Source organism: Ammodytes marinus, assembly GCF_949987685.1.
Source record: "Ammodytes marinus genome assembly, chromosome: 6".
Lineage (NCBI taxonomy): Eukaryota > Metazoa > Chordata > Actinopteri > Uranoscopiformes > Ammodytidae > Ammodytes > Ammodytes marinus.
The window spans coordinates 4,424,964-4,451,967 of record NC_137235.1 but is presented as its reverse complement, the minus strand read 5'-3'; the positions used below and the strand labels follow the sequence as shown (position 1 = coordinate 4,451,967).

The 27,004-nt window shown below is 37.9% G+C and overlaps 3 protein-coding genes across 3 annotated transcripts; 1 reads left to right on the top strand and 2 right to left on the bottom strand.

Moving 5' to 3' along the window:
• Nucleotides 1–1,474: 1,474 nt before the first annotated feature.
• Nucleotides 1,475–5,792, top strand: ccsapa (centriole, cilia and spindle-associated protein a; the record flags this gene model as incomplete). Its single annotated transcript, XM_080029894.1, has 4 exons — nt 1,475–1,538; nt 2,786–3,174; nt 4,336–4,679; nt 5,613–5,792. The coding sequence occupies exons 2-4, from the start codon at nt 2,820–2,822 to the stop codon at nt 5,790–5,792; spliced, it is 879 nt and encodes a 292-aa protein (XP_079886020.1). The 5' UTR covers nt 1,475–1,538; nt 2,786–2,819.
• A 4,242-nt stretch (nt 5,793–10,034) lies between these two features.
• cdc6 (cell division cycle 6 homolog) lies at nt 10,035–17,475 on the bottom strand. The gene is made up of 12 exons (XM_080029208.1): nt 17,363–17,475; nt 15,898–16,211; nt 15,392–15,655; nt 14,839–15,038; nt 14,056–14,204; nt 13,497–13,603; nt 12,912–13,051; nt 12,565–12,665; nt 12,183–12,250; nt 11,569–11,750; nt 10,937–11,077; nt 10,035–10,336 (listed from the first exon to the last, which is right to left on the bottom strand). The coding sequence occupies exons 2-12, from the start codon at nt 16,196–16,198 to the stop codon at nt 10,244–10,246; spliced, it is 1,746 nt and encodes a 581-aa protein (XP_079885334.1). The 5' UTR covers nt 16,199–16,211; nt 17,363–17,475; the 3' UTR covers nt 10,035–10,243.
• A 1,251-nt stretch (nt 17,476–18,726) lies between these two features.
• LOC307252348 (uncharacterized protein) lies at nt 18,727–23,562 on the bottom strand. The gene is made up of 6 exons (XM_080029994.1): nt 23,470–23,562; nt 20,622–20,960; nt 20,440–20,511; nt 20,026–20,082; nt 19,695–19,793; nt 18,727–19,559 (listed from the first exon to the last, which is right to left on the bottom strand). The coding sequence occupies exons 1-6, from the start codon at nt 23,543–23,545 to the stop codon at nt 19,480–19,482; spliced, it is 723 nt and encodes a 240-aa protein (XP_079886120.1). The 5' UTR covers nt 23,546–23,562; the 3' UTR covers nt 18,727–19,479.
• Between the last annotated feature and the right edge of the window lie 3,442 nt (nt 23,563–27,004).

Sequence of the window (27,004 nt, the reverse complement as noted above, 5' to 3'; positions counted from 1 at the left end):
GGATCTGGTAATAAATCAATCAGGCTCTTCAATGGAAACTGTCACCTAATGTGTCTTGACGTTAATGTATTTCACTCCCCATTTAAAAGAAGCGACAGTCTGTTCTGTTTACTGCACAGTAGGCTTTAGGCACTGTAAGCAATGCTGTGCCGCGCCAGCTTTATTACTTTACAGCTGATATGCGTAACTTTTTAAAATAGACTATGGCTTCTCATACGGAAGCGAAATGATTATCTTGACAAAAAATGTTTACTCTGTTTTTTTTCTGAATTGCCGAGGAGATTAGATCAGAGTTATGAGACAATATCCCGTTAATTCTTCTCCATAGGCTACCATAAACTCATTCGTTAATATTTCTAACTCTAGTGGGAGGAGCGGAGATTTCTTTTTTTCTTTTTTGAGAAGTGGAGAAGTGGGAGGATCAATCATTTGTTTCTTCTGTTTCCATGGTGAATCATGTTATCAGCGATCCATTGACGATGGCTTTTATGCACACGCTCCACCCAGAGTGAACACGCTCAGAGTTGATTAACCCAACGCTGATCCACTGTTCTGAAACCGAAAACCCAGAGTTGCTTATCAACCCTGCGCTCTGAGTTAACCAACTCAGAGCGTATGATTAAACCCAGAGTATGTAAAACCAGCTACCTGAAACAGGCCCCTGATGACCTCACTCGGACGTCAACATGTTATTTGATGACATTCATTCTGAAGTAGTAGTAGTGCTTTAACAGACACTGTTACAGTTTAATAGTTTTATTGAGTTTAAAGTCTGGTGCCTCTGTTTCTCAGCAGGTAAATCCGTTTCACCTGTTGTCGTCACTGCACAGATGGAGGCAGATCATCATCCGCATGCGCAGTCCGGTTCCTGCATCTTGACGGGGGGAAATCATAATTTACACTACAATTTTTTTCTCGCACTCATGACTCTGCTCCATCAAAGCTCGCTGGGGTCAGTCAGGATTACATCGGAAGTACATATGTTTTCAAAATAAAGGCAAAAATTTAAAATAACATTAAATATTCCACATCATTTTTAAAAGTATGTCGCTTTTTTCATATAAATAATTATATTTAATAATGATAATATTATATTATATATATGTATATTATCAATTTTACTTCATTCAACTTTGTTGTCATTTTACATAGTATGCTACAAGTAGGCTACTGCAGCTGGGCCATCATCATGCAGTTGACCAGAGGTGCGTTAGTAACTTAAACCAAAATATATTTTTCACCACATTCATACAGCATATCAAGGCTTATTGACATTGTAGATATTGCGATGTGTGGTGTCAGCCATGGACATATAAAGAGCCTACAGCTACAACTGAAAAATACAACTTGAAACTTGATATTTTTATTTTTTCTGTCCGTTTTATGTTGAAGCTACACGCCGGAAGCAGTCTTGTACGCGATAGCTAGCTTGTAGCTCGTAGCTCTCGGTGTCCGCTGTCAGTCGTCGTGTGTCCGGGGGTCTGAAGAAACAGACTGGGTCTAAAAATCAACCCGCACCCCTCTGGAATGAGGTCTTGGTGAGTAGAAAAATATCTAGAAATAATATAAAACCAGTCCTGAACCGTTAACATTTCATTTTTTACACCTCACCGTGTTATACAGAAGGAGCAGGTGATTGTAACGTCTGTGTAACGGCTGTCAGTGTCAAAATGCGACTGTTGCCTTTTTTCACACGAATAATGTCATTTGAAAATTGAAATTCACACATTTATTAACATTTACCACCTTTAACAGACATACACAGGTGTATTATTTTACCTCTGATGTGTGTCAAGGCTTTAAATCAAGAAAAAAATATGATAGTTTGGGGTGTGCCTTCATAATAAGACCAGAGAAAAAAATACACTAATAAAATATCATAATAACATAATTGGCTGGTTGACCATTTAGGCTACACACTAAATAGAATTTCTCCATATTTACAAGACACAAACAGGTGTAGTATGTTATCTTTGCTGTGTGTTTAAAGAACTACACATTCTGAAAAGATGATATTTTTGCCTTCAAAATGAAATGAAAAAAAAAATACATCAATAAATCATCAATTACAGGCCTAATTAGCTTTTTGACAATAATCTGATGGTAATGGTATTGTCCTTGGATCAGATGTAGCTCAGCTCAGATGATTGAATAATTAACGTAGTTTATCTTCCACTACAGTCAGACAACAGACAGATATAATGAAATAATGTAAAAAGGAAATGTGTGAGTAGGCGGTAGAGCTCCTTACGGGCTATTAGTGGCCATGTAGTATGAGTCAGTTGTACTTGTAGTGCGGTCAGTAGTAAGATTATAAGGCTCAATCCTCCCTCACTTCTGACCGTAATCTGCTGTGGAGCGAGGGGGCGGGGCCTACAGGTAGATGACACCTGTAACCAGTTACGTCACCACTGTTTCCCTTTTGAAAATCCTGCAAATTAGTCGATTTTTATTCATCAGCATTTTTCAGGGTTCTTACATATCCTTAAACCCTAAAAAGTCTTATGGCGAGACAATGCAACTAAAAACATAGATTTTTTCAAGCACTGGTACATTTTTAGATGTTTGGCTATTTTGCTTCCATAACATGTCTTCTTTCATACTAGTATAAATAAAAGGTCCAAAATGACCATTTAGGTGTTTATCTGTATGTTTCTCATATACAACCATCTTTAACAGCCATCATCTCAATATTATTATTTATTTTTTCCCTAATTCTCATCATACTTTGGGGCAATCCTCTATTCTTAATTAATTATTTTGTCTCTTCCTATGCTATTCCCAGAACCAGACACAAGCAACAAAGAGCAACCACAACCATGGTAACCAAGAAAATCCGCACGGAGTACATGAAGAAGTTCAAGGATCCGCGATGGGACACGTTTTCCAAATGTTACGAGGACTCTCTGAAGTACCGGCTGACGCGACGGGTGATGGAGCATTCCCACAAGCCCTGGATCTACGAGGGCTGGGACAGCTGCTCTGAGTCCAGTGGCTGGTCCACGCCCAGGCTGACCCGTAACCGAGTCGCCCCCCTCTCCCTCCCCCCTCCGCCACCCCTACCTACGATACCAACGTCCCAGGAGGAAGACAAGAGGACGTCCATCGGGCGCAAAGCACCTGCTGAGGACCGAGAGAGTGACGCGGTGGTTGGAGACGGTGCATCAAACCCAGGTGAATTTTATGTGAACGCTACCTGTCCGTACTGTGTGTGTGCTGAAAAGAAATCCAGTGTTAATACAAAGCCTAGCTGTAAACGGGCATGTTGCTCTAGCTACTACGGGCCACCTTGGTTCACATACCCTTCGTTTACCAGTTTACAGAGCCTAGGCTGTGTATTAACACCAGTTTTTTTTTCAGCGCACACAAAGCGGATCGTGAGGAGATATTCACTGATTTTGACAAAAATGTATATGACAACAAGCATTCTCCAGAATCGCTGACTCCACCGTTAAAACCAAATGCTCACAGTCGTTGCCCTTTAAGTTTAATTAATACCGTCTGTGTATTATTCTCTTGTCCTGTTTGCACCAGCTCTTCTGTCGCTTGCAGGAATATTTTGGGGATAATCTGTGAGATTCCCAGGAGGAGATCCATTGTCTCTCTGACAGTGTGAGGGCCACAGGCGCATTATAACCTCAGGAGACGCTGCAGCTAAAAATATTTGTTGACAGAAGGTTCAGTGATCAGATGGACAGTTTCCCGCTGTTCACTCTCTGAGTTCAGATATAAAATACCTTTTGTGTCTCTAAGAACATTTTCTATGGCTGTAGAGTGAGTCACACCTCTAAATGTCATCACAACATTGTTAAAGGCCTAAATACAACATTCAACAATATGATTTGATATTTTCAAATCAGATATTTATTACGTAGAATTTCCTCAGAATGGCACTTCTACGTAAGACCTGAATTGTTCACAACTGCTTCAAATACTTACTTTAGTCATAAGAAACACTGAAATTAGTGAAAACAAAATTGCATATTAGAAGAGAATCTGCAACTATTTAGATAATTGACTACTTATTTCAGTCAGTTTTCAAGCAAAAATACTGAACAGAAATAGGATAATTTGATGCTTTTCTTTCTCATATATGACAGTACATAACAAATCTTCAGAGATCTGAGATGTTAGTCAAGGCAAAACTAATGTTAAACTCATGTTAATGTGTCCTGAAAATGATGCTCCAACCTGCCAGATATTCCAGGTTCTAATAATAATAAAAATAAAATAAAATAATAGAATAACAAAAGTTTCAACAGCCTACAATAAGAATGTCAATGAAAAAAAAAATCTTGGTGTATTCTTAAACCTTCAGTGTTCCTTGTGTCTCAGTTTTAGAAAACGGTGTGAATGAACCGAGCGTTGGTTCGGTGAAGGCGGCTCCTCCAGTGAACGGCCGACCAACCGACATCACAACGTCAGACAACGGTCCGGTGTCTTCTGACGGAGAACCGCCGAAGAACCCGCCGGTAAAGAAACGCCACCGCCGCCAGCGCACGCCGCGCTCTGAGCCCGCACACGGAGACAGCTCACAGGACGAGAAACCGCCCGCAGAACGCAAACCGCCCAGAGCAAAGAGCCAACCACCAATCAGCAGCAAGGAGCTACGCAGACCCTCCAGCCGATTGGACTGGACAGAGAGACACACGGAGGTACAGAGGACGACGCAGAATGACGTGAGTGTCTGTCTCGATGAAAACGCTTTAAAATACACACAGAGGCAGAACCTTTATTAGGCACAAAACGCTGAGGTAAACGGGGTTCCGGAAGATTGCTAAAAAGTCTGAAAAGATGTTAAAATCATTTATAGAATTAATCATAATGAGTTGCATTAAAAAAGTCTTAAAAAGTCTTAAATCTAACGAAATAGAATTATAACATACCAAATTGCAAAACATCTTTATTTCTTGCAGCAGAGAAAATAATTTTGAATGTTTCATTAAAGATTTGGGCTAAAATACCTTTAACCCAAAATAATAAATGTCTTTTTTTCTTCTATTGGTTATTAAACATATATTTCAACATTTGAAGTGAATCTTCTTCCTTTTTCACTATACCAAAGAAGTCATGTTTTTAACTAAAATATCTCTAACCCAAAGTAATTAATGTGGTTTTCTGTACAAATAGTTTATTAGCTTAAACAAATCATACACACTTTTTATCAGTCCTTAACATTGTCCGACAGTGTTTGTGAACAAGTAAAAAGTTTGGCTGTATAACACAGCTACTCGACCGCAGGACACCAGAGAAGTGAAGCCGTGTCACCAAACACTCTCCAAACATTAATAATAAAACATTGTGGTGTGCTTTTCGGAAATATCTCCTTTCTCTCTCCTTTCTTTCTCTCTCTGTCTCCCCTTCTCTCTATCTCTCTCCCTCCCTCTCTCTCTCCTCTCTTTCTCCCTCGCTCTCCCTCCCACCCATCCCTCTCTCCTCCCCTCTCTGTTTCTCTCTCTCACTCTTTCTCTTTCCTCTCTCTCCCTCTCCTCTCTCTCTCCCACCTCTCCTTTCCGTCTTCTCTCTCCTCTCTCTCTCACTCCCTCCATCTCTCTCTCCCTCCCTCTCCCCCCCTAACCCCTCTCTCTCTCTCCCTCTCTTTCCCCTCTCAGAGTAACACATCTGACGCTTGCTGTCAGACACGTAGACAGTCAGACAAGCGTAGTTCCAATCCGGAGCGTCGGCGTGCGCATTCCGCCGACCTGGAGAAGCTGAGAATGTCCCAGCTGACTGTGGTGGACGACCGCTGGACGACTGAGTACATGCGCTGCTTCTCTGCCCGGCTGAGGTAGACATGGGACCCTGGCTGTGTTCCAAAAGCCCTACTAACGTCCTACTCATACCAAAAGCCCTACTAACGTCCTGCTCATACTAAAAGCCCTACGAATGTTCTACTCATTCTGATTTTGAGGTCAATTTGAGTATGTTGTGGTTCTGTATGCGAGTTTGTGTAGGCGAGAAATGCCCGGATGAGTACTTTCTTCTGGGAAAATGTTGTGTATGGATGGATAGGATACTTTCCCCACTCAACTGCCCCACAATGCATTGCATCTTTTCTAACGACATGGACGTTTAAAAAAAAATTCTTTATTGCTTCTGTATACTTCAGTGTAAATGGTCCGACGAACCTCGCATACACAATCGATCGTTAAGTAGACAGTATGGAGTAGATACATGTTGAGTATGTAGGAGGGAGGACGTTAGTAGGGCTTTTCAAACACAGCCCCTGACCAAACATACTACACTCCAAAAAACCCACAAAAGATAACCTTTTTTTTCCTAATTTCTTTTTTTAGGTCAACCTAGTTTAGAAAGACATTACTCTCTCTCTCTGATGAAAAAATATTTCGGTCCAACATGTCTGCAAAAGGATTTCTGTATCGTTATAAACATTAGAATTGTGGATGAAATTAATGAATTATTTTTAATTTTTTTTAATATGGCAGCAGCGATACAGAAATTATTTTCAACAAATAACCTTTTTTTTTTAAACCTTTTAATCATCAGAGAGAGAGAGAGTTATGTCTCTCTAAACCTTTGTATTCAAATCACACTATGAATGGATCACTATTTGAATGTATTTAATTTCTCCAAACACACCGACGTGTTTTTATTGAGCTGTTCATTATTTAGTCATTTTCAGTTCTCGTTCACAAAGGCAGCTGATTTGATTCAGAGGCAGCAAAATGCAGAAGGGACCAAAATGTTGTATTTTTTGATATTTGACTATTTTGAATCGTAAGAATCAAGATTAAATTAGAATATAGTTCATATCATAGAATTACAATATTTATAAGAATAAAATTTGACAAAAACTTTATTTAAAAACTATATCTAAGTATTTTGGTTTGTGATGTTTTTTTCACACAGTAATATGCAGCTAATATTCAATGTTTACATGGTGCTGCTTTTTGTTGACATAAATTAATTGCAGAACTGTTTCCTCTTAATGCATCAGTAGGACCAATACATCAAAGTAGGTTATATAAGGAAGATTTGAGCGTATAACTTCTTATGGCTGTTATGCAAAAATACATTATTTATTTAAATATTGAATTGAGCCTTTTTGCTTATACTTTTGTGAGCTTAATTAAGATGCACTACTATAAGATATTTGTTTTATCAGTAATATCAGTTTCATAATCCAGTTTTCACCAACGCTAAAATAAATGTTTACAATTTTATGAAACAAAAAAGTTAAAATTAGGTAAAGAGCAAAGTCACTGTTTTTAAGCATAACATTTTATGTATTTTAATTTAGTTTTGCAATGTATTAAGTCCGTCAAAAACTGGTTAAATTAATCACAAGACAAGACAGTTAAAGGATTTTTTTCTTTTTGTATGTAGTCCAATAAACTTTTACATTTTGGTAAACATTTGTTTATATTTAACACTCACCTCATCGAAATAAACAACTAAGATATTTGTAAAACAGTAGATAAATTAAGAAATATTTACTTGGATTTAAATAAATTTATATGGCTAATTACTCCACATTACATTGTGAAATATCAGAGAATAATAGACCTGTTAAATATAAAAACGTTACCACACATTCCTGCTCGTAAATATGAAGTCAGTTTCAGATGGCGTTTGTAACCAGTGATGTGTTGAAATGGAATAAAAGGGTGAATGTTTAAAACCGGTATAGTATACATTTTTATGTATTTTTAAGACTTTTTAGAGCCTTGTTAATAGATTTTAAACACGTTTCCATCCAATCGAACAGACAGAAAGTTTTGATGTTGTTTCACCAGTTTCTCTGATTGTCTGTGGACTGTTTTGATGTCACTAAAGATTGTAAATACATGTTGATGTCATGAAACTGAGGGCTAATGTTCATGAAGTACATGTACATTACGTTTCAAACTGAATGCTTATAAAATACACTGAGAATGTTTTGTTGATTTTTTGAACAAGGTAAGTTCTAGAACAACAACAACTGTGCTTTAACTTTATTTTAACACCAAATGCATCAATTTATCATCTTTAATAATATTTACGTTAAGGGTTTAAGAAAGCTCAGAGTACTATTTATCTCATATTATTTCACTTTTTAAGAACAAAAATCAAGACTCAACACTAGAAATATGACGTCTTATATTTCTCAGTATTTTACTTATTGTGGCTTTAATGTTTTTTGGTGTGAACAATTTGTAACTTTATAGGCGTTGATCTAGTTTGTTAAAATTCCACTTCGACAAGCCGTTGTATATTTGGAATCTTATGAAACCAAGAATTTAAAATAAATTCAATGAAAAGTTCTGTGAGTTTGAACAATGTTTGTGGATGTTAAAAGATGCAGTGAATATAGCTTTAAGAATTTATGTTTTCAAAAGATTTATTCAAAGTCCTCCTGTTTAAAAAAACAAATTAAAAAAACGTTGTCATGACGTTCCTAAAATCTACGTAGGTATGACGACTACATAAATCCTTCAATTATTTGATTATTGTTAAAAAAAATATATTAAAATGTGTCTCAGGTAGAGAGAGTATTCACCACACATTAAATACTCAGTGTACATTGTGGCGTGTTTTGATTTATTTTTCTGAGAGTCCGAAAGTTCCGACAATCACAGGAAGATATTTAGACTTTTGTTGAGCAGAAAAAAACATTTTTAAGCTAAAACCCAGGCACTAAAATATAAATTATTATTAATTATTAATATATGTGAGGATGAGATTGTGAAATGCACTGTTTGCTTGCTGTATCTCTATCAAAGCTTTGAGTTGAGTGTGATTTATTTATCGGTTGAACATGATATGAAATGAAAAATGTATCATACGTTTTTTTGAATATTTTATCTTGTTTACATTTTTGGTCGCTGTATTTGTATTTTAAAAAAACATGCACAATATATATATTTTCATCCACTTTGCTGTGAATAAAAATCATATTTGAATAGTTTATTTTTGTCTCAATGGTGTGGTATTATTTAAACATGGAATTAAATCTCACTTTTATCAACGTAATTCAGATTTACCTATCAAAGTCTTTTCATTTATTTAATTTCATATAGTATCTTGTTCTTTACAACCATAATACATACTTAAAAACATGTTTGGTCATGTGAAAGTTCATATATCATACTATATATCAGTCTATATATTAATAAGTAAAAACTTCACTTAAGCAGTAAAATATCCTGTGACCAAATATATAAATTATTACGATACATTATCAGCCTATATCCAGTATTTGTGTAGCTGTGGTTGTACTGGAGCATGGTTGATGGTTTGACTCTTGGCTCAGTCTGACCGTTGCTGTAGAGACGCCGTTAACCCTTTAATCCAATCAGAGAAGCCGCTCAGGTGAACATTCCACTGCTGCGTTCACGGACTCCTCAGAATGTCCGACTTATTAAAGGTGTTCACTCATGTGGGAATTAAAGGTATTTAAAGGGAGCCTGATCTTATGGCTCCAAGTCATAAGCCATTAAAAACAAACAGCAAATTGTTCTTTTATTTTAAGAGGCCTTACCAAGTTTATATGTGAAATAATCACTATAGGATGTAATGATATAGTAAGATTAGAACTACAGGACAACCCCCATTTAATATTTTGAATTTGCATGTGTGGACCTTTTATATTCTATCTATGGTGTGGACTGGGTTTGGCAGCACTGATCTGCAAACTACTGTAAAGATTCCACAAGGTGGCACTAAATCCCTCTGATTTGTCAGTGAATTTACTACTATATGAAATGTGCTGTCAGGGTAGTGATTTTAAAGAAAAGGCTTTTTGGTTCTTGTGGACATCAGTAAGAAAGGCCTCAAGAAAAGGATTGATTAATATTTATAATGTATTGCATGGTGATTCTATGAACAAGAAACTAATTCAGAGTTGGGATCCGTTTAGTTCTGTTGCATTTGGTCATTTCTCTGGACTTTAGGTGGAAAAGATTGAAAAAAGAAAACCCAGTTAAAACCTCTGTACATCTGTTTATTTACAGCATAAAAATGGAACTGTTTCATATCTAAACTGAAACAAAATACTGAAATATTTAATTAATTTATAACTGATGTGAGTTCAACATCATTCAACAACTCAGAAGCTGAGCAGCATCAACATCAGAACGAGCAAAAAATATTTTTTAGAAACATTTTCATAAAAAAAAAAAAAAGAAAAAAAGATCTGTACAGGTTTCTCAGCAAAAACGAGAATTAAAAAATTCAAACCATTTAAAAACTAGCTTGGTTCGTAAGTTCAACTTAAAAATCTGATAATAAATTAGATACATGGTCACGAGGGCAGACCGGCGGACAGGATGCTGCCAAGGAGAGTTCGATCCTTCAGAGCGTTTTCAATGTCCTTTTCTTCAATCTTCAGAAAAATCTGCAAGAAGACAAACAAACAAACAAAACGTTAAAGCCTGTGTAACTGTAAACCCAAATCCACTAAATCCTTCTAATGATGTCATTTGGGGAGTTAGTTGCATGATAGTAAAGCATCTGAAAAGAGCTAGGCATATTTATCAATCCAATGTAAAATATATTGTCATTCAAGTTTGGTTAACTTCACAGAAATGTTGGTTAAGATGGGGCGGGCTATGCTCTGGTTTTTATTATACAGCTGAACACTGTAGTGACCACTATGTATGAAAGGGTTAAATGTGAACCTACAAACAAGACCCTTTGGAATAATGTCATTTTTCAGTGTCAGTACAGAACAATAACCACACTAATATAAGTGCGGCTACATTAATAATAATAATACATATCTTGGTTTTATATAGCACCTTTCAAGAAACCCAGGGACACTTTACAAAAGTACAGGGGGATAAAAAGATGATAACACAAGCAAGGACTGAAAAATTTAATAAATAAATAAATAACCGAATAAATAAAAAGGTGTCTCTAAATGGAAGGGGTCAAAGTAAAGGAGTAGTGTATGGTGTAAGCACGGTCTATTGTGTAGTAATGTATGGTGACGTACCTTGGTGAGTCGAGCATCTTTAGCTTTCTTCAGAGCGAAGATTCCTCGGCTCTCCAGCAGACTGCAGAGGGACAGACACTCTCCCTGAGGCACGGCCGAGACCTGACGTTTAGCGCACAGACGACTGTACACCTCGTGGAGCTGAAACACACACACACACCAACGTCAAATTACAACCTCGTTTACACATGACATGCTTGATAATTTCTTTATTTCTTGTAGATGTGCATTTATAATGTCTTTGCAGTGATATTCAAGAGCAGAATGGGTTGCGTTTAAAAAGGTAAGAGTCAGTGATTCTAGGGAATATTTTTTTTTCTCTTCTGTACGGAGAGGGATTGGATTGTGTGGGAGATTTTCACTAATTTTGAAAAAATCTCTGACTCCACCTTTAAAGTTGGTTAGACAGCTCTTTGGAGCTACAATGTAATAGTTCTTAACACTTAAATGTTGCACCAAATTTAAAAAAACAACAACATTTGGTGGTCATTTCACACAGAGAAAACGGCAAAGAATAAGATTTTTAACACCACTGTTTCCTCGTCTGTCATGACATCACACATCACTTAAACAGTATAAGTGCTTGACCCCTCAACACACCAAACTTTTCCAGGTTAGCTTGTTTCGCTCACCTTGCCGAGGACGATCTCTTTGCTCTTGCCGTTGCGTATGAGCAGCAGTAGGCAGCAGACCAGCAGCTTCTGTTGCAGGGGGAAACTCTCCCCGTCCGTCCCCCCGCCACACTGCGACGCCATGCGGTCGCCGTAAACCTCCGACAGCACCCGCGCAACCTGGGGCAGGCTGACCTTTGATGCTACACACATAGGAGGGAGAGAAGAAGAGTTAGTGTTAGGGAACATTCGTGTTATATAAATGAGCCAAAGAAGATGAGCTGAAAGTTAAAGTAGCTCCACATGAAAGGAACTCTTTTACTTTGTCGACATCTTCACAGTAACTGACAAGGACTCAAATGTGCAATACTGAACAGTACTTTAACTTATCGCCTTATTTATTTATTTATTTATAACTGCCGGCTCTTTAAATAGCTTATACTGACACTTTTATCTCTTTCCTGTTTGTGTGTATTTCTTTTTGCCCTATGTGTTGTGATTGTAACTGTGTGTATTGCTATATTTATGAGAGCACCAACACAAATGTCGTTGTAGCAATACAATGACAACTGCCTCATGTCCTGGTGTTCACTGTAGTGGAATGAAGAACAGAAATCATTCAGTGCATCTCTCACCTTTAGTTTCAGTGTTTGGATCCGATGATTTCTTTCTCTCGTCAGACTCCACGACCTCAACAGCTCTCCTGAAAATAAGATTTACAGATATTTATTATTTCATCAAGATGCTCCAAATCATTTTAAAACCTTTTTTTTCCCCCTTTAAATGGTTCATGTTCCTACTTAAACTCTTAACATTTTTTCCTAAAAAAACTGAGAAAACTGATAAGACAAAAAAAAATCAAGTGATTTAGAACTTTTCTGGAACTTGCCATATTGTTTAAACATGTCATCATACTGCTGTGAAAAAAAATGACAGTTCTATCTGAATTAAATCTAAATCTTCCATCAGTCGACTGAAGCTAGACTAGAGACAGATCATTAAGTTAGAATCTCATACCTGCAGATGTCCAGAGCTTTCCTGGCGTCGCCCGACACCGCAGACACTTTGCGGGCGCAGAACTGAACGGCAGAGGCATCAAGGAGGCCTTCAGCTGACGCCTGAGGGGAAACACACACACACACACACACACACACACGTTAATACAACAGTCTCATAGTAAACTCTAGTGAAGAAACGAGATGGAAAAAGTCCAGGAATAGGGTTATTTAGCATGTGTGTTGATGCTTATAAGTGTATATATGTTATTGTATAGTTGTTTGAGACTGTAATATGCCCCTGTATATGTTAAAAAAAGACAGAAAAACAGTTTAAAGTCTCATAGTAGAGATGAGAAAGGCGTTTACCTGTGTGAGCCGGTCCTGTACGATGGCAGTGAGCTCCTGGCGGCTGTAGGGAGGGAAGTGTAACAGCAGGGGGCGACAGTGAGGCCGGGCCTGTAGTCTGGGCAGGATGCGGTCGGTCAGGTCCAGAGCGTTGGCAATACCTGGAGAAACAACAACAACAACAACACGTCAGCACTCGAGATAATTAAATAGTCAGAGAATAAGAAATGTCTATGTTAAGAATTCAATGTTTTAACTGATACAGGATATTGCACATTTAAATTACATGAAAATAAAGAGTAAAAAAGTGGTAACAGAAATAATCAATTGTTGCATTGTATAAAAGACAACTCTCCATCAGTACTTTAAATGTCTTGACTTGGATATTATACTATTAAATTGTGTGCGAGCATGAAATTAAGATAAAAAATAATATTCTCCGACATAAAATATAGTAAAAGTATGCTGTAAACACAGAAATAATTACTGCATTATATAACACATAACTCTCCAAACATGTACAAACAGTAAGAAAAACACAAAAATAAACCAAGTCACAGGCTTTAATTGCAGTAAACATGTTTGTTTTATATTGTTGGTTCTTACCGACGAGACAGAGGCGAGACTTGGGCAGATACGGCCACTCAAAGATGGTGTACAGGACGTCCTGAGACTTACTGTCCAGCTGATCCATCTCATCCAGAACCAGCAGCCTGAAGGGGGCAGAGGCACGCATTTAATTATGTCATTTTTTTGGTGCAGAAAACTTCCAAAGCCAAAACCAGCGGTTGTCTTATTCAATCAATTGAAATAAATATATCATAAATACAAATGCTTCATTTTCTGTAAATTATCTCATCAGTTTACCTTTTAACCAATTTATTGCAGAACTTTTTGTTTGCCAATTATATAATAAATAAATAATTCTAACCCTGACCCTATGAAAATACAGATCTTCAAAAACCTAAGACACAGATACAAACTTTTGTTAAATTGGCATCTCTACATTACTTAATGGAAATGGAAATAACAACATTTGAATTGGTTATTTTAAAATTTCAAATGCTGTCAATCGTTAATAGAATAAAACAAAAATGATAATTGTACTCAAAACAGAAATACATATAAATAGTCCAATACAACCAGAGAGGAGGGGTCTACTCACACAGCGGGTCCCGGGGCAGTCAGGAAGCTCTGCAGTCCTTTGTGTCCGCCCGGCGCGCTCAGCTTCTCAGCCAGCAGACGGAAGATAGCCTGGGAGCTCCGGAGGCTCATGCAGTTCACCACCACAGTCTGCACTGAAGACAGCTCAGTCTGGAGGGGAAGAACACAGACACACACAATGGTTAATGAAAAGGCAAGGCAAGTTTATTCATATAGCACAATTCAGACACAAGGCCATTCAAAATGCTTTAGAGTGGCATGAAATACATCAAGATTAAAATACATCTAGTATAGAATAGACATTAGAAAAGCGAATGTAAAATATGAATAGAAATAAAACATTTAAAAGCAAAAGGACAAGAGGGGGAGCGGAAGGTTGTCTTTAATTCTGTTTCGTTTCTAGGAGTGAGTAATTATAGAACTATGACAAGCAAAAGACACATTTATATTCTGAATTATAGTTATAAAGCATTTAATCGAAGTACAGTAGTAAAGCTTTGCACTATACAGCACTTGTTATATTCACAGCTCCCTACAGTGACACAAAGTCTCCACTAGGTGTCACTGCATAACCACCCAAGATTTATTCATGGACATTGATGAGACACTTGCTCTGATGATAAAATAAATGGTAAAAAGTTAATAAGTTAATTTGGAAAAATTAAATACAGAAAAAAAAAAATTGGTGATTTTTTATTTTTAATAAAACAGAATTTGGAAATAAATAAAACTGATTTCATGTGGCCCTACTAACGCAGTGAATGTGACTGTCCGGTGACCTTACCTTCATCTCCTGCAGCACACAGTTGAGGCAGGCCGTCTTGCCGGTGCCCGGAGCCCCAGAGATGTAGAGGCTGCCGGGGAGACGCTGCAGGGCTTTGTCCTGGAGGAAGGAGCGGATGGATCCTCGCTCTGTGTCCCGGGACAGAAGCCGCTCTGGGACGGCCGTGTGTAACGCCTGCTTCACTGACTGGAACCGAGACTCTGGAGGGGAACAGGGAGAGAGGGAGGGAAATTAGAACAATATACAGCTGGGTGGAGGTACAAATCACAGGCAAAACAGTTTTCAAAGTTTAAATTTTCTGTGATATAGCTTAAAATGTTCAGGTTTTGGGTGACCAAAAAAATACTTAAGAGGTCTCTGCATTTTTACTTTCTACAGACCAAACAATAGTTTCAATAGATTAACAAAACAATGGTTGGAAAATATTGTAAATATGTCATACTGTAAGAATATAAAGCCCACTGAGGCAATTGTCTATTTGTGATATTGGGCTATACAAATAAAACTGATTTGATTTGAAAATCAATAAAGAATGATTTTGTTATGTTCTTACTTTCTGCAAAGAGTCTAGCGACCGGCGCTTTCTTCTGGGAGTTTGTGCGACTCGGGCTTCCTACGGGCGTTTCCTGTCGCCGCGGTGACGGGCCGGCGGCGGGAGACAGCGGTTTCCTTGGCGACAGAGAGAGTAACCGACGGCGAGCGGGGGACGAGGGAGTGTTCTCATCAAAGAGCTTCCGGGGAGAAGAGAGCGTCTGTCTGCTTTGTTTAGGAGGGGAACCCAGCAGGGCCGTGCCAAGGTTACAGCCGTTCTCGTCACCTTGAAAGAATGAAAAAATACAGAAGATTTGAAATGATCCAGGTGAGGATTTTAAAGAGGAACTGTGACATCACATTGGGCAGGTAGAATCTAATAAAACATACATTAAGATTGAGTGAATGTCGCTATAATGATATAGTGAGGAGGGAAGGACTCAAATGTTGTGTGTTGATCCACTGCTCTTAACGTCTGCCTTCATGCTCATATTCCCATCCCTCAATGTCTTGTGTGGATGGTCTTACCGGTGCGTTTGCGTGGGCTGAGTGGGAGCCGTGGCTGCAGACTATGGGACGGTGATGGGGGTGGAGGTGGTGGTTGTTCAGCCGGCCGTCTGGGTGAGAGTAGCCGTGCTGGTCTGTCCGCATGTCTTCCCGGGGTCAGTGGTCCGATCCTGGCCGGGCTGAGGTGCTTCTGTTGGGGCCCGGGGCGGCTGGGGGAGGGGGCCGGGGATCTGGCCTTGGAGCTCGGTGGAACTCTGCAGGATTTACGGCGAGGGAATGACAGTGTGGGCTGGGCCCGGTCCTGGGAGCGTGTGCTGGGCATGGCGGGAGCTGATCTGAAACATAGTGAGATAATCTGTGGTTAACCAAAGGGGAGTGTGGACATTAGGTTACACACTAGGTTTTTGTACTAAATTAGAAAAGTGAAACAGTAATGTAGAATGTTCAGTTGATTTTTTTGATTTATTTTTGATTTGATTTGAGTTGTAATATTAATCTGTGTTATTTGGTTCTTGTAAACCTGTTTCTGTACAAATAAAGTTTTTCAGCTTCATAAATCAGATTTAGAGCCACTCTGGATGACATTAGAGACCGATTTTACAAATAGAAAACCCACATCAATTACTTTTTTGAGTTAGAGACAGTTAAGCATAAAAGGTGACTTCCTTGGTCCAGTGAGATAGAAAGATGGTCTACTTGTTTTTCAGGTCATTCAAGACCAATAAAAAGCCAAAACCTGTAATAAGGTGCAACTTAAATAATACAATGCGACCATATCAGAAAGATCATACCATCATGATATGTGTGACGTTAATGCGAGAGGCATTTGTACAATATTTTAAAAATATTGAAACTTTGAATTTTAGACTCAAAATATCTGCAGAAACACTTGTAAAGGTTGTGGTGACATAAACAAGTTAACATAACGTATTCGTCTTAAAGTGGAAATGCACAGAGCAACAGATTTGAAGGCACATTGATAAAATAAGTATACGTACAGCACTGTATAGCTAAATGACACATGGACTGGACAACTGTGGTGAAGTGAAATACTACCCGACTTAAAGCTATATTAAGCACTGGTGGTTTTGAGAGACACTTTAAATAATTTTTGCTAAATATTGGGCAGTCACTTTATTTCAGACATTTAGTTACTCAAACCAACGTTTGTTTTCACAGAGATCACAATAAAGTTACAGTGAATTGAATGCCACAGCTTCGATATTACCTCGTGTTAAACATCAGATCTAGCCTAAAATTGTAGCGTGGCAGTAAAAACTATAACGTATACGTGTTTTGAGATTGTTAAAGTTAGCCATTCTTTAATTTTACATGAATAAAACCCGCAGTACAAAAGAATACAGTGAGTATGTTAATTGGCGCCAAAGCAGCAGTCGGCGCGTCTCCATAAAGTCGCTTAAATATCGACATTAACATCATATTTAACATGTTAGCAGTTAGATTTAAGCATTGGTGAAAGTGTTACCTGTCTTAAAAGTAGTTTGAAGTCTTCTGAGATGAGGGAAGAGTGTTTTTATCTCGTCTTAAACCCCTCTGAGCGTCTCAATCCGTCTGCCTCCTTCCGTGTACTGCTCGAACTGGCGCCGAAAACTAGAAACTAGAACAGCTGTGGATCCAGTGCTGCTCTCTGATTGGTCTGCGCCGGCACTTAGCAACAGCCCCTCTGAATTCTCATTGGTTAAGAGCTGCTCCGGACGGATGTTACGTCATACGCGGGAGTTTTAACATAACGCTGTTTTAGCGGATTTTTTTTTTCCCGGGAACTTCAGTGTTTGTTTTGAAAATTCATCAGTCTATGGGTTTTACCACGAAGAGTCTTGATAAAATAATATAATCATGATTGTATACACGTATTCACTATTTGTGACGTTACTGAAGGTGACACGCTTAAACGTATCCTATTTAAAGTGGTAAAAGAAGAACTTATAGTAAATGCTAATACAGCAATGTAAATAATTTTAGACAACTTAATTTTTATCCCCTAAGGAGCATTTCTTTGGTATGTATTAGTAGCCATTAGCCCACTCATGTTGTTTTCTATAGGATATACATGTGATAGAAAGGAAATCTCTCTTTTCATGTTGCCAATACCATAGACATAAATAATAAAGAAATACAGTAGCTTCTGTAGGCTAATACATAACATTACATTTCATTTAGCTCATGCGTTTATTCAAAGCGACTTCCAAGTGCAATCAACCATGAAGGTCCAAACTGATGAAGGACAAGAATCACACTTAACAGTAGCCTACATTAGCTTCAAATAAACCAAAGTACAAAGGGCCACATGTAAGTGCTATATGTAGGTGTAACATGCAAGTGCTACATGTCTGTCTGTGTAACATCTTGGTGCACTTTTTTTTGTTATCTTGTAAGATTTAACATGTAGGACTGTTACTTATTTTGTTAAATTATGATTTTACCTCTTTTTTTTTAAAGGATTGGAATACTTCCACGGTGTAATGTGACTATCACAATGAAGTTAAAATCTTTAGCCTATTATCAATGTATTTCCTTGGCCTACATGTCCTGTGGTATAAGCTACATTTAGACATGGAAAAATAAATAATCAACATGTATTGACACAACTTTAATTTATACTTTTACTATATTTATCTGTAATTTTTACTGTTATTATTGAGAGTTTTTTAAGTAATCTGTTTTTTTTGTGATTAATGTAATTTATTACTGCAACACTGAAATTTCACTTTGGGAATAAATAAAGCGTCTATCTATCTATCTATCTGTCTGTCTGTCTGTCTGTCTGTCTGTCTATCTAGATATCCATCCAGATATAATGAAGAAAAACGGTACAATTTTGATGTGATTTAATTTTACAAATGATTTTTTACAGGCAAACTTTCAAATACTTTAAATAGAGAAAGACGTCACACACAGAACATGCAGTAGACCTTATTTTTCCAGAAGAAGAATAGACAAATATACATTCAAGTAAATTCAAAGATCAGAAAACTGATTTCCACTTTACAAAAAAACAACAACTTTGGTTTCATATAAACCGGAGACATAAAAAGTGAAAATAGTGTTAAAAACCAGGAGAGGATAATCCATCATAGTGAGATTTACAGTAGTCTGACTAGGTCCAGAGCTCAGTATCATATCAGTGTCCCTTTTAGCAGTGCATAATTGGACAGCTAACAGTCCTTCTCTGGCACAATGATTGTAAAAATACATAATCAACAATGGGAAACACTGTTCTTATATTATTAAATATTTCTTCAAAGGATAAATCATAATTTTACAAATTCATACACACGTCCGCAACAACAACAACATTATAGTGTAACATTTCCATTTGACTGATACACTAAATAATCATGCTCAAAAAACTTCACTCACACTTCAGTCTAAAATAAATATTCATCTTGAAATATGTAGGTCTTGAGTAAAAAGTGTAGAACATAGTTGATGGAAGAGATTGACTGACATGATTAATATAAAAAGAGCTAAAAAAGATCCCTGATTCCATTACATTAAGATTTCTGGTCGGCTGACATTAGAATGACTGTCCTGCTTTAAAGTGGTATGCAGGTTTACACAGCCAAACTGAAGCAGAAGGTGTTAAACCACTTCGTCTGCAGCAGGACGGCCCAGCTCTGCTCCTTGCTCCATCCTTCCTCTGATCATGTTGATACATTCCCCTATGAAAACATGAACAGTTTGTTTACAGACAATGCTGAACACATACATCAGTAAGACGGTCAGGTCACATATCAGGGCTTGGTGGTATGTCTGTGAATTAAAGCTTTGGTGAAGGAATTCGTTTTGTAACTTACGGATCTTTCCTATGTTCGGCCAAGTCAGAAACACTAAAACTCTAAGGAGAAAGATGGAAACAATCACAATGGGAATGACATGCTTCCAGTTTTCACCGTCTGAAATAAAATGAGAAGATATTCAGTTAAGAACAGTTGCAGACTCAATGTGTTGCTTTTTCTCAAACTTAATGACAATATTATCTATCTATCTATCTATCTATCTATCTATCTATCTATCTGTTTGTGATTTAAAAAAGAAAATAAATGTTTTGAAGTCTCAGTCAGATTCTCTTGTAGTTAGAGAGAAAGTAGGATAAAGTGCATCTAAGAAATAATGAGAGACATTTACCATGATCGTTTGAGGTTGTGTTGGAATCATTTCTTCCTCCATGTTTGTCCTGGTTCACTGTTTATAATGATACAAAAACAAAGTTCTTTATTATTAGACATTTTGAGATTTAAAAAAGTCCTACATTACCCTGTACTAGCGGTGCACCGATTTTCTCAGATAACCACGAATGCCAATTTTGTTAAGAGTCTAACCAGCCCATACAGATTACCCCCCCCCCCCCCCATGAGAACTATAATACAGAGCATACACAAGCATTCGTGGAACTTTTCTCTTTTATTGAAATAGAGACTATAAACACATAACATACAAATTAGTATACGTAAAAAATAAAACAAGCTTTCAGTCAGATTGTCTTGTAGTCAGAGAGATAGTAGGATAAAGTGCATCAAAGAAATATTCAAAGATATTTACCATCATGTGACTCTGGAGGGGCGGTTGAGCTGGAATCATTTGTTCCACCATGTTGCTCCTGGACTTTCTTCACTGTTTATAATGATACAAACACAAACAACACAGTTCTGTATTACATGTAGTTTCATTATTATACATTTTGAATAAAAACAAAGGTACTGTATTAAACTGAGTATGCTTACCAACAATGAGGTCAGTGTAATTCAAGACATAGAGTGATGGGATGTAGATCTCTATCTTTCCACCGTCAGAAAGCCGGACTGAGAAGATCGACAGGGTCACCTTTCCTTTGCTCAGGTCTTTAATGTCCAGACTCCAGTTTGTGTATCCATCTACATGAGTATCTTCTGAGATTCCATTTCGAATCCAGATGATGAGTTTGGAGTCTTTCTTCACATCGGCTGCCGTCAGGTTGAGCGGGGGATCCAGAACGCACTGAATCCGTGCGACGTCATCTTCTTTCACGATCGTCTGATTCAGGCAAATAAGACGATACTCCTTCACATCCGGACCCTGCTCTCCTGTGGAAACAAACAAACATTAACATTTAGCCACACCGTTTAAATCACAAAGATGTTTTCCAATTCAATAGGTGCAACAATTCCTAAAATGGAAATTGTCCACTCCAAAAGCATTGTAACCAGAAAACCAAAATGTAATAACTGGTCGATAATGTAATAAAGTCCAAAACATAACAATTCTTTGCCCATAATGTAACAACCAATTACACAGTAATTCTGTGACATATTCCTCCTGCCTTCATGTAAGCTTTTCTGATTTTACGGTTTCTTGTTGTAAAGCAGTTTCCATACCTGCTGGTTGCTTGGAAGGGCTGTGTAGAATAAATAATGATTGATTGATTGACATGTAAATAAAAAAGGTAATTCTGACAACTGACCTCATACATCATTCTGACCTCATTAATTACAAATGAAAGAAAACATCCCTTTAAAAAGTAAATACTACATATGTGTCAGTAGGCTAATACATTTGTGAGTCTTATAAATATTGTGTATGTTAAAAGCCTTTCAAATATTAATCGTGCTGTAGGCCTATCTAGCCAAGTAGATAGGCTACACTATGTTATTGGATGACATGAACACTAGATGAAAAATACAGGACGCTTAGGAAAATACGCCGACACAAAATAAAAAGATAACATAACAACTAAAGTGTTCAGACAGTGTCATTGACAGAAATCTCAATAGCATCGACCACAACATAGGCCTAGGGGCGAGCGGTCGGTGTCCATTTTGTAAACATTGCGGTAATAACAATCAATAAACACGTCAAAATGTTTATCCAAAGTGTAACAGACGTTGATTAAAGTTCAAATATAGGCTGCCAAAGCATACCCAGGTTAGACTCAAAACCAAGGGCGTAGGATTATATAGGGACGGTAGGGTCCCGACCCTACCAAAATCCAGCCTCTACTGTGTAGTCCCTACCAATAATACACCCGCTGTCCGTATTGTTTAGGCAATAATTATAGTACACAAAGGGTTAAAAATCAGTCTCTGCTAGAAGTCCCGCCTCTAAACAACTATCGCGCTTTGATTGGCTGTAGCGGTTTCCCGCAAACCTATATTCAACCTGATTGGCCGTCCCCGCTGTCACTCCATCTACTTGTTAAAAAAAAAAAAAAGCTACCGGCAACTTGCTAGTCCCAGACAGGAGGAGCAACAGGACGCCTCAGTGCATAGCTAATATCTGCATCTGCGAGTGTAAGTTCTGCCTTCGGTCACGTCAGCGAGACGGATTTTAATATCAGTGATGTCATTTGCAGTAACACTTATAATTGTGTGTGTTTTATGCTTGTGCGTGTGCGCGCGTGCTGTGCGTGCGTGCGTGTGTGTGTTTGTGTGTGTAGGATGTCGAAGAAACGAAAACTGGACATAATAGACTTCTTTGGAAGTGAACGTGTAAGTTAATTAAAATGTTATATATTTTAGAGCCATAACAATACTGATATTGATTATTAGTCAGCATAGGCTATAATGCCAAAGAGATCCGCATTTTAAGGTATAGGCCTACCATTATTTTCATGTTTTATTTGTGTGGAAAGGGAGCAATGGTTTAAAAAAAAAATTGGGATAAATAAACATTAATTAAATTTAATAACCTTTATTTTCCTTCAAGGTTTCCCTCTCATGTACAGTAACAACAAGCACATTGCAGATGCTCATGTGATTTTATACATATATATTTTGGGGGAATAAAACATAATAATTGTGTGAACATTTTGTCTACCCATGTATGTACCCTAATATATCTGTTCATATGTCATGCATCAACATACTTCTGTCAGGTGACAGACAGTGGAGAGACTGGAGGAGATAGAGGAGGAGAGACTAGAGGAGGAGAGACTGGAGGAGATAGAGGAGGAGAGACTAGAGGAGGAGAGACTGGAGGAGATAGAGGAGGAGAGACTGGAGGAGATAGAGGAGGAGAGACTAGAGGAGAGACTGGAGGAGGAGAGACTGGAGAGGATAGAGAAGGAGAGACTGGAGGAGATAGAGGAGGAGAGGATAGAGAAGGAGACAGAGGAGGAGATGCTGTAGAAGATGAAGGAGAGGCTAGAGAAGGAGAGGCTGGAGGAGATGGAAGAGAGGCTGGAAATTCACAGGTGAGGTTCAATAATGATTAATATGTTAGTCATGAGATTCAGTTGCACCAGAGTAAAGTTGAAAACTCTTCTAAGTTGACTCATTTTCTTTCATTAGTTGCTTTAACCTATAACATTACAGAATGCATATTCTCTTTTGATATTCAGATATGCATTATAAACATGTTAATTAAGCCGATTTATTGATTTTTTTTTCAATTATCATTGCGAATACAAAAAAAACCTATCAACTTTAGGAAGCACTTTCATATCCCACGGACCCCACCAATGTCCAAATCAAACCTACTCCCTTGCTCAAAACGTCATGTTAATGGTAGGCTATTAATAGGCTTGCAAAAATATAGCCTACTAACGTAAATATCCAAAGTTTAACAACTTTTTGCCAAGGGCGACATTAAACTTACCGGCGACAACCGATAAATGGAAGCGTAAAATCAGCACTGACACGATCATCTTCAAGAAAAAACTGCTTTGATTCATTGTAACGGGTTCAACGATTAATTCGTAAACTATACTTAATGAAGAACGCTATAAGCATGGACATATAGCCTAAGCTACAAGTGAAGTGCCACACACTTCCGCAAACAGCTTCCTAAAGTGATGCATGGGACGGGGAGGGTTTAAGATTCGCGCGCGAGTTTTCTCGTTTTATAATAGGTCCCCCGCCAGTTCCATGCTTTCTGACGGGACTGTGACAGATCTCGCGAGAAAAGAAGGATTGTGGAACGATCACGCAACAGGATCTCACCCAAACTCTATGCAGACAGCAAGCCCAAATAATCGACTGTACTTTTCTTCGTTTTAGGCTACATGTTTTTTTTTAACATGTTGCTGTGATTTGTTGCTGAAATAGAACAGACACCCTTTTCCTTTACTTTTCTTTCGACGTATGTTATTGCAAGCTGCTTATGCCTAGGCTACTTATTGATCCATCCATGAACTCGACGTCATTGAAAATGAGGGTCACCCCTCAATTGGTCTCTCGAGGATAAATAAAAGTTAAATGAAAATGAAAATCTGCATGTTAGAGTAGACTACCACTCCATTGCTGGTTCAGCTTTACGCCTACTGTAAAAGTTATCAATGAACATGAACCACACAAACTTAAAATGTTAATAATACAATTATATTTTTTGTAACAACCTGGAGCAGCATGAGTCAAGCTTTAGCCTATAACAGCTAACACATTAAATTGAATTAAAAGACAACTTAAAAAAAAACTATGAAGCAAATTGTTTTGTACAGCCTACCTGGTTCTGAAGCTTTCAGAGCAGAACATGGTGAAATTCGTCAGTTGCATTGCAAAAATAAATGAAACTGTCCACCAAATGCGGTCTATGGTCCCGCCCTCGTCAACGATTTCCCGCGCATTTCAGCTAAACCCCGCCCTACTCTGCCTCTGATTGGCTTTCTATCAAGAATTCTCCTTCCACTCATTCACTTACAAACCAAACCCATTCCCTTATTTGTCCATGACTTGGCAGACATCCAGAACATCCAGAAGTTTCTTTATATGTCCATGATCCAGAAGTGCTACAGAGAGTCCGCTCTATCACCAACTGGAACATTGTTATAATCATTTCTCTTTCCTATATTACAACTCATATTTTTAAAACATCAAAATAGATCAATAACTATGATTACCATATTCCCTAATGTAGCCTAATATTGGGTAACATGATGACATCAGCTATTTCGGGACACTTTTTGTTAAATCGCATATGAAACTAATATAAAACAATGTATATATAATGACATTGAATTGCGTATGGTTAAAAGGATCGTTAAGAGGGCACGTTACCAACTAAAAACCTCTAGACTGTGAAAAATAGCAGTGACTTGAAGAGGGACGCTTTGAGAGATTTTCTTCAAAGTTTGCACAAATGTTGACTGACTCAAGTATGAACTGAATAAAACTTGGATGTCAGCTAGTCACAGGCATGTTGCTACCTAAGGTGTTTACATGCCCGTTTACAGAGCCTAGGCTGTGAATTAACATTAGATTTTTCATCTCAGACAGTCATGGGGAGATTTACACAGATTGACAAGACATTTTTTGACAACAAGCGTTCTCCAGAATTGCTGACTTAAACTATTAGCTCTCAGTCTTGGTCAACCATCGACACATTTACACAATATTATAGAAAATAAATCAATGACACGGTTCTGTTATTACCTTTAGGAAAACCATCAACACAGTAATAATAACAATAATAACAAAATAATAAAACAAACCACAGTGCATCAGTTACCCTTTTTCCCCACATTTATTTGAAATGATTTCAAATGATAAAAACATGGTCGATTAACATGGAATGACCTCAGGGAGTCAGTTCTTTATCTCTGAGAGTGTGTGAGGTGAGAACAGGAGGAGACATCAGGTGTGTCACCTTGACTACGGTATCCTCACTCCGCTCAGTCGCCCCCCCCCCCCCCGATGGCCAGACATCCAGAGAAGTGCTACAGAGAGTCCGCTCTATCACCAACTGGAACATTGTTATAATCATTTCTCTTTCCTATATTACAAGCTTTTTACAACAACATCAAAAATAGATCAATAACTATGATTACCGTATTCCTTAATGTAAATATACAATATTTATTGCATTCTCAAATAAACTTGTTTTCTTATTCACTTAGTTGTCATCGTCTTTCTCCACCCTGCTCTAAAAGAAAACCAAAAAAGAAAAGAAAAGTAAAATTCACTGGTACCGATGAACAGATGTGTGTAAGGCAAAGGCCAGCAGGTGGTGCTGCTGCTGCTTCACTGAGCATAAAGAGACGAGCTTATTTCTTTCATCTTAAATTTGAACGTGATTAGTGTTTTTAAACAAAGTAAAGACCTTCCATCTTCTCAACGAAACATTTCTCTGGCACTTAAGTGTTCCTTTTTTTGGTTCACTGCAACTGCAACAATCTGCACAAACGGCTCCTTGCATAGCGATGATTCAATATATCGTCTTCCCCTCGGGCCGTACAGTCCTTCTTTAATTTTCATTTAAAAAAAGAAAAGAAAAGTGGACCAACTTACAGCGAGAGTTACGTGATTGATTCTGACCAGAGCTGAGCTTTTTTTTTTTAGACTGTCTTGCCCGGACAGAAAGTTGATAAATGATCCCTTATGTAAAAAATAAAACGCCTCCAAACAGCCTGCGGGTAAATCATCTGTACTCGGGTCCAGTAGAACAAAAATAATTTAGTGTTTTGGAAAAAAAAAGATGTTGGCTTTAGAACATTGAAGAAAATATACAAAATATAAATCAGGGAACCGCTCGTAGCTTTTTCTAGATTTGTGTCACATTTGACGTGAGGTTAAGTCCTGGTCCCAGGCTCTTAAGTGCATAAATAAAGAACCATGCACAGTGTCTCGGTTTAGCAGGTGAGCTGCCGTGCAACATCGCCTGAATATGGGAATATAAACACGCCCCAAGATATAGGAACGTAGATGGTACAAATAACAGAAGAAAAAGGAGGAAATAGTCCCTCTCTACATTTAAAAATAAACGAGCAGACGAGGCTACTGTCACAACTTGGCGAGCATTCCAGTACTTAAAAAAAAAATGATATGAAGAACATGTTCGTAAACTGTCCTCTACTCTGCTCAATTCATTTGACTCCACCCGCTTTTGGCACACTGACACAGAGATGTGAATCAAACGCACCCTTCACCTGGCCTGGCACTGCTGGAATGGCTATTTCAACACAAAAAACATAACCGTCAATAAGCCCCTCCTTTCCACACACACACACACACACACACACGCACACGCTCTCACTCACTCACTCACACACACACACACACTCACGGCATTATCAGTTTGGTGGGAATTCATCTGTTGAACACAACATAAAATTCAACAGACAGTTTCCAAATGAATCCTGACACCCAAAAAATAATGAAATCATAAACAAAAACAAAATGTTATTCTTTTACAGAAT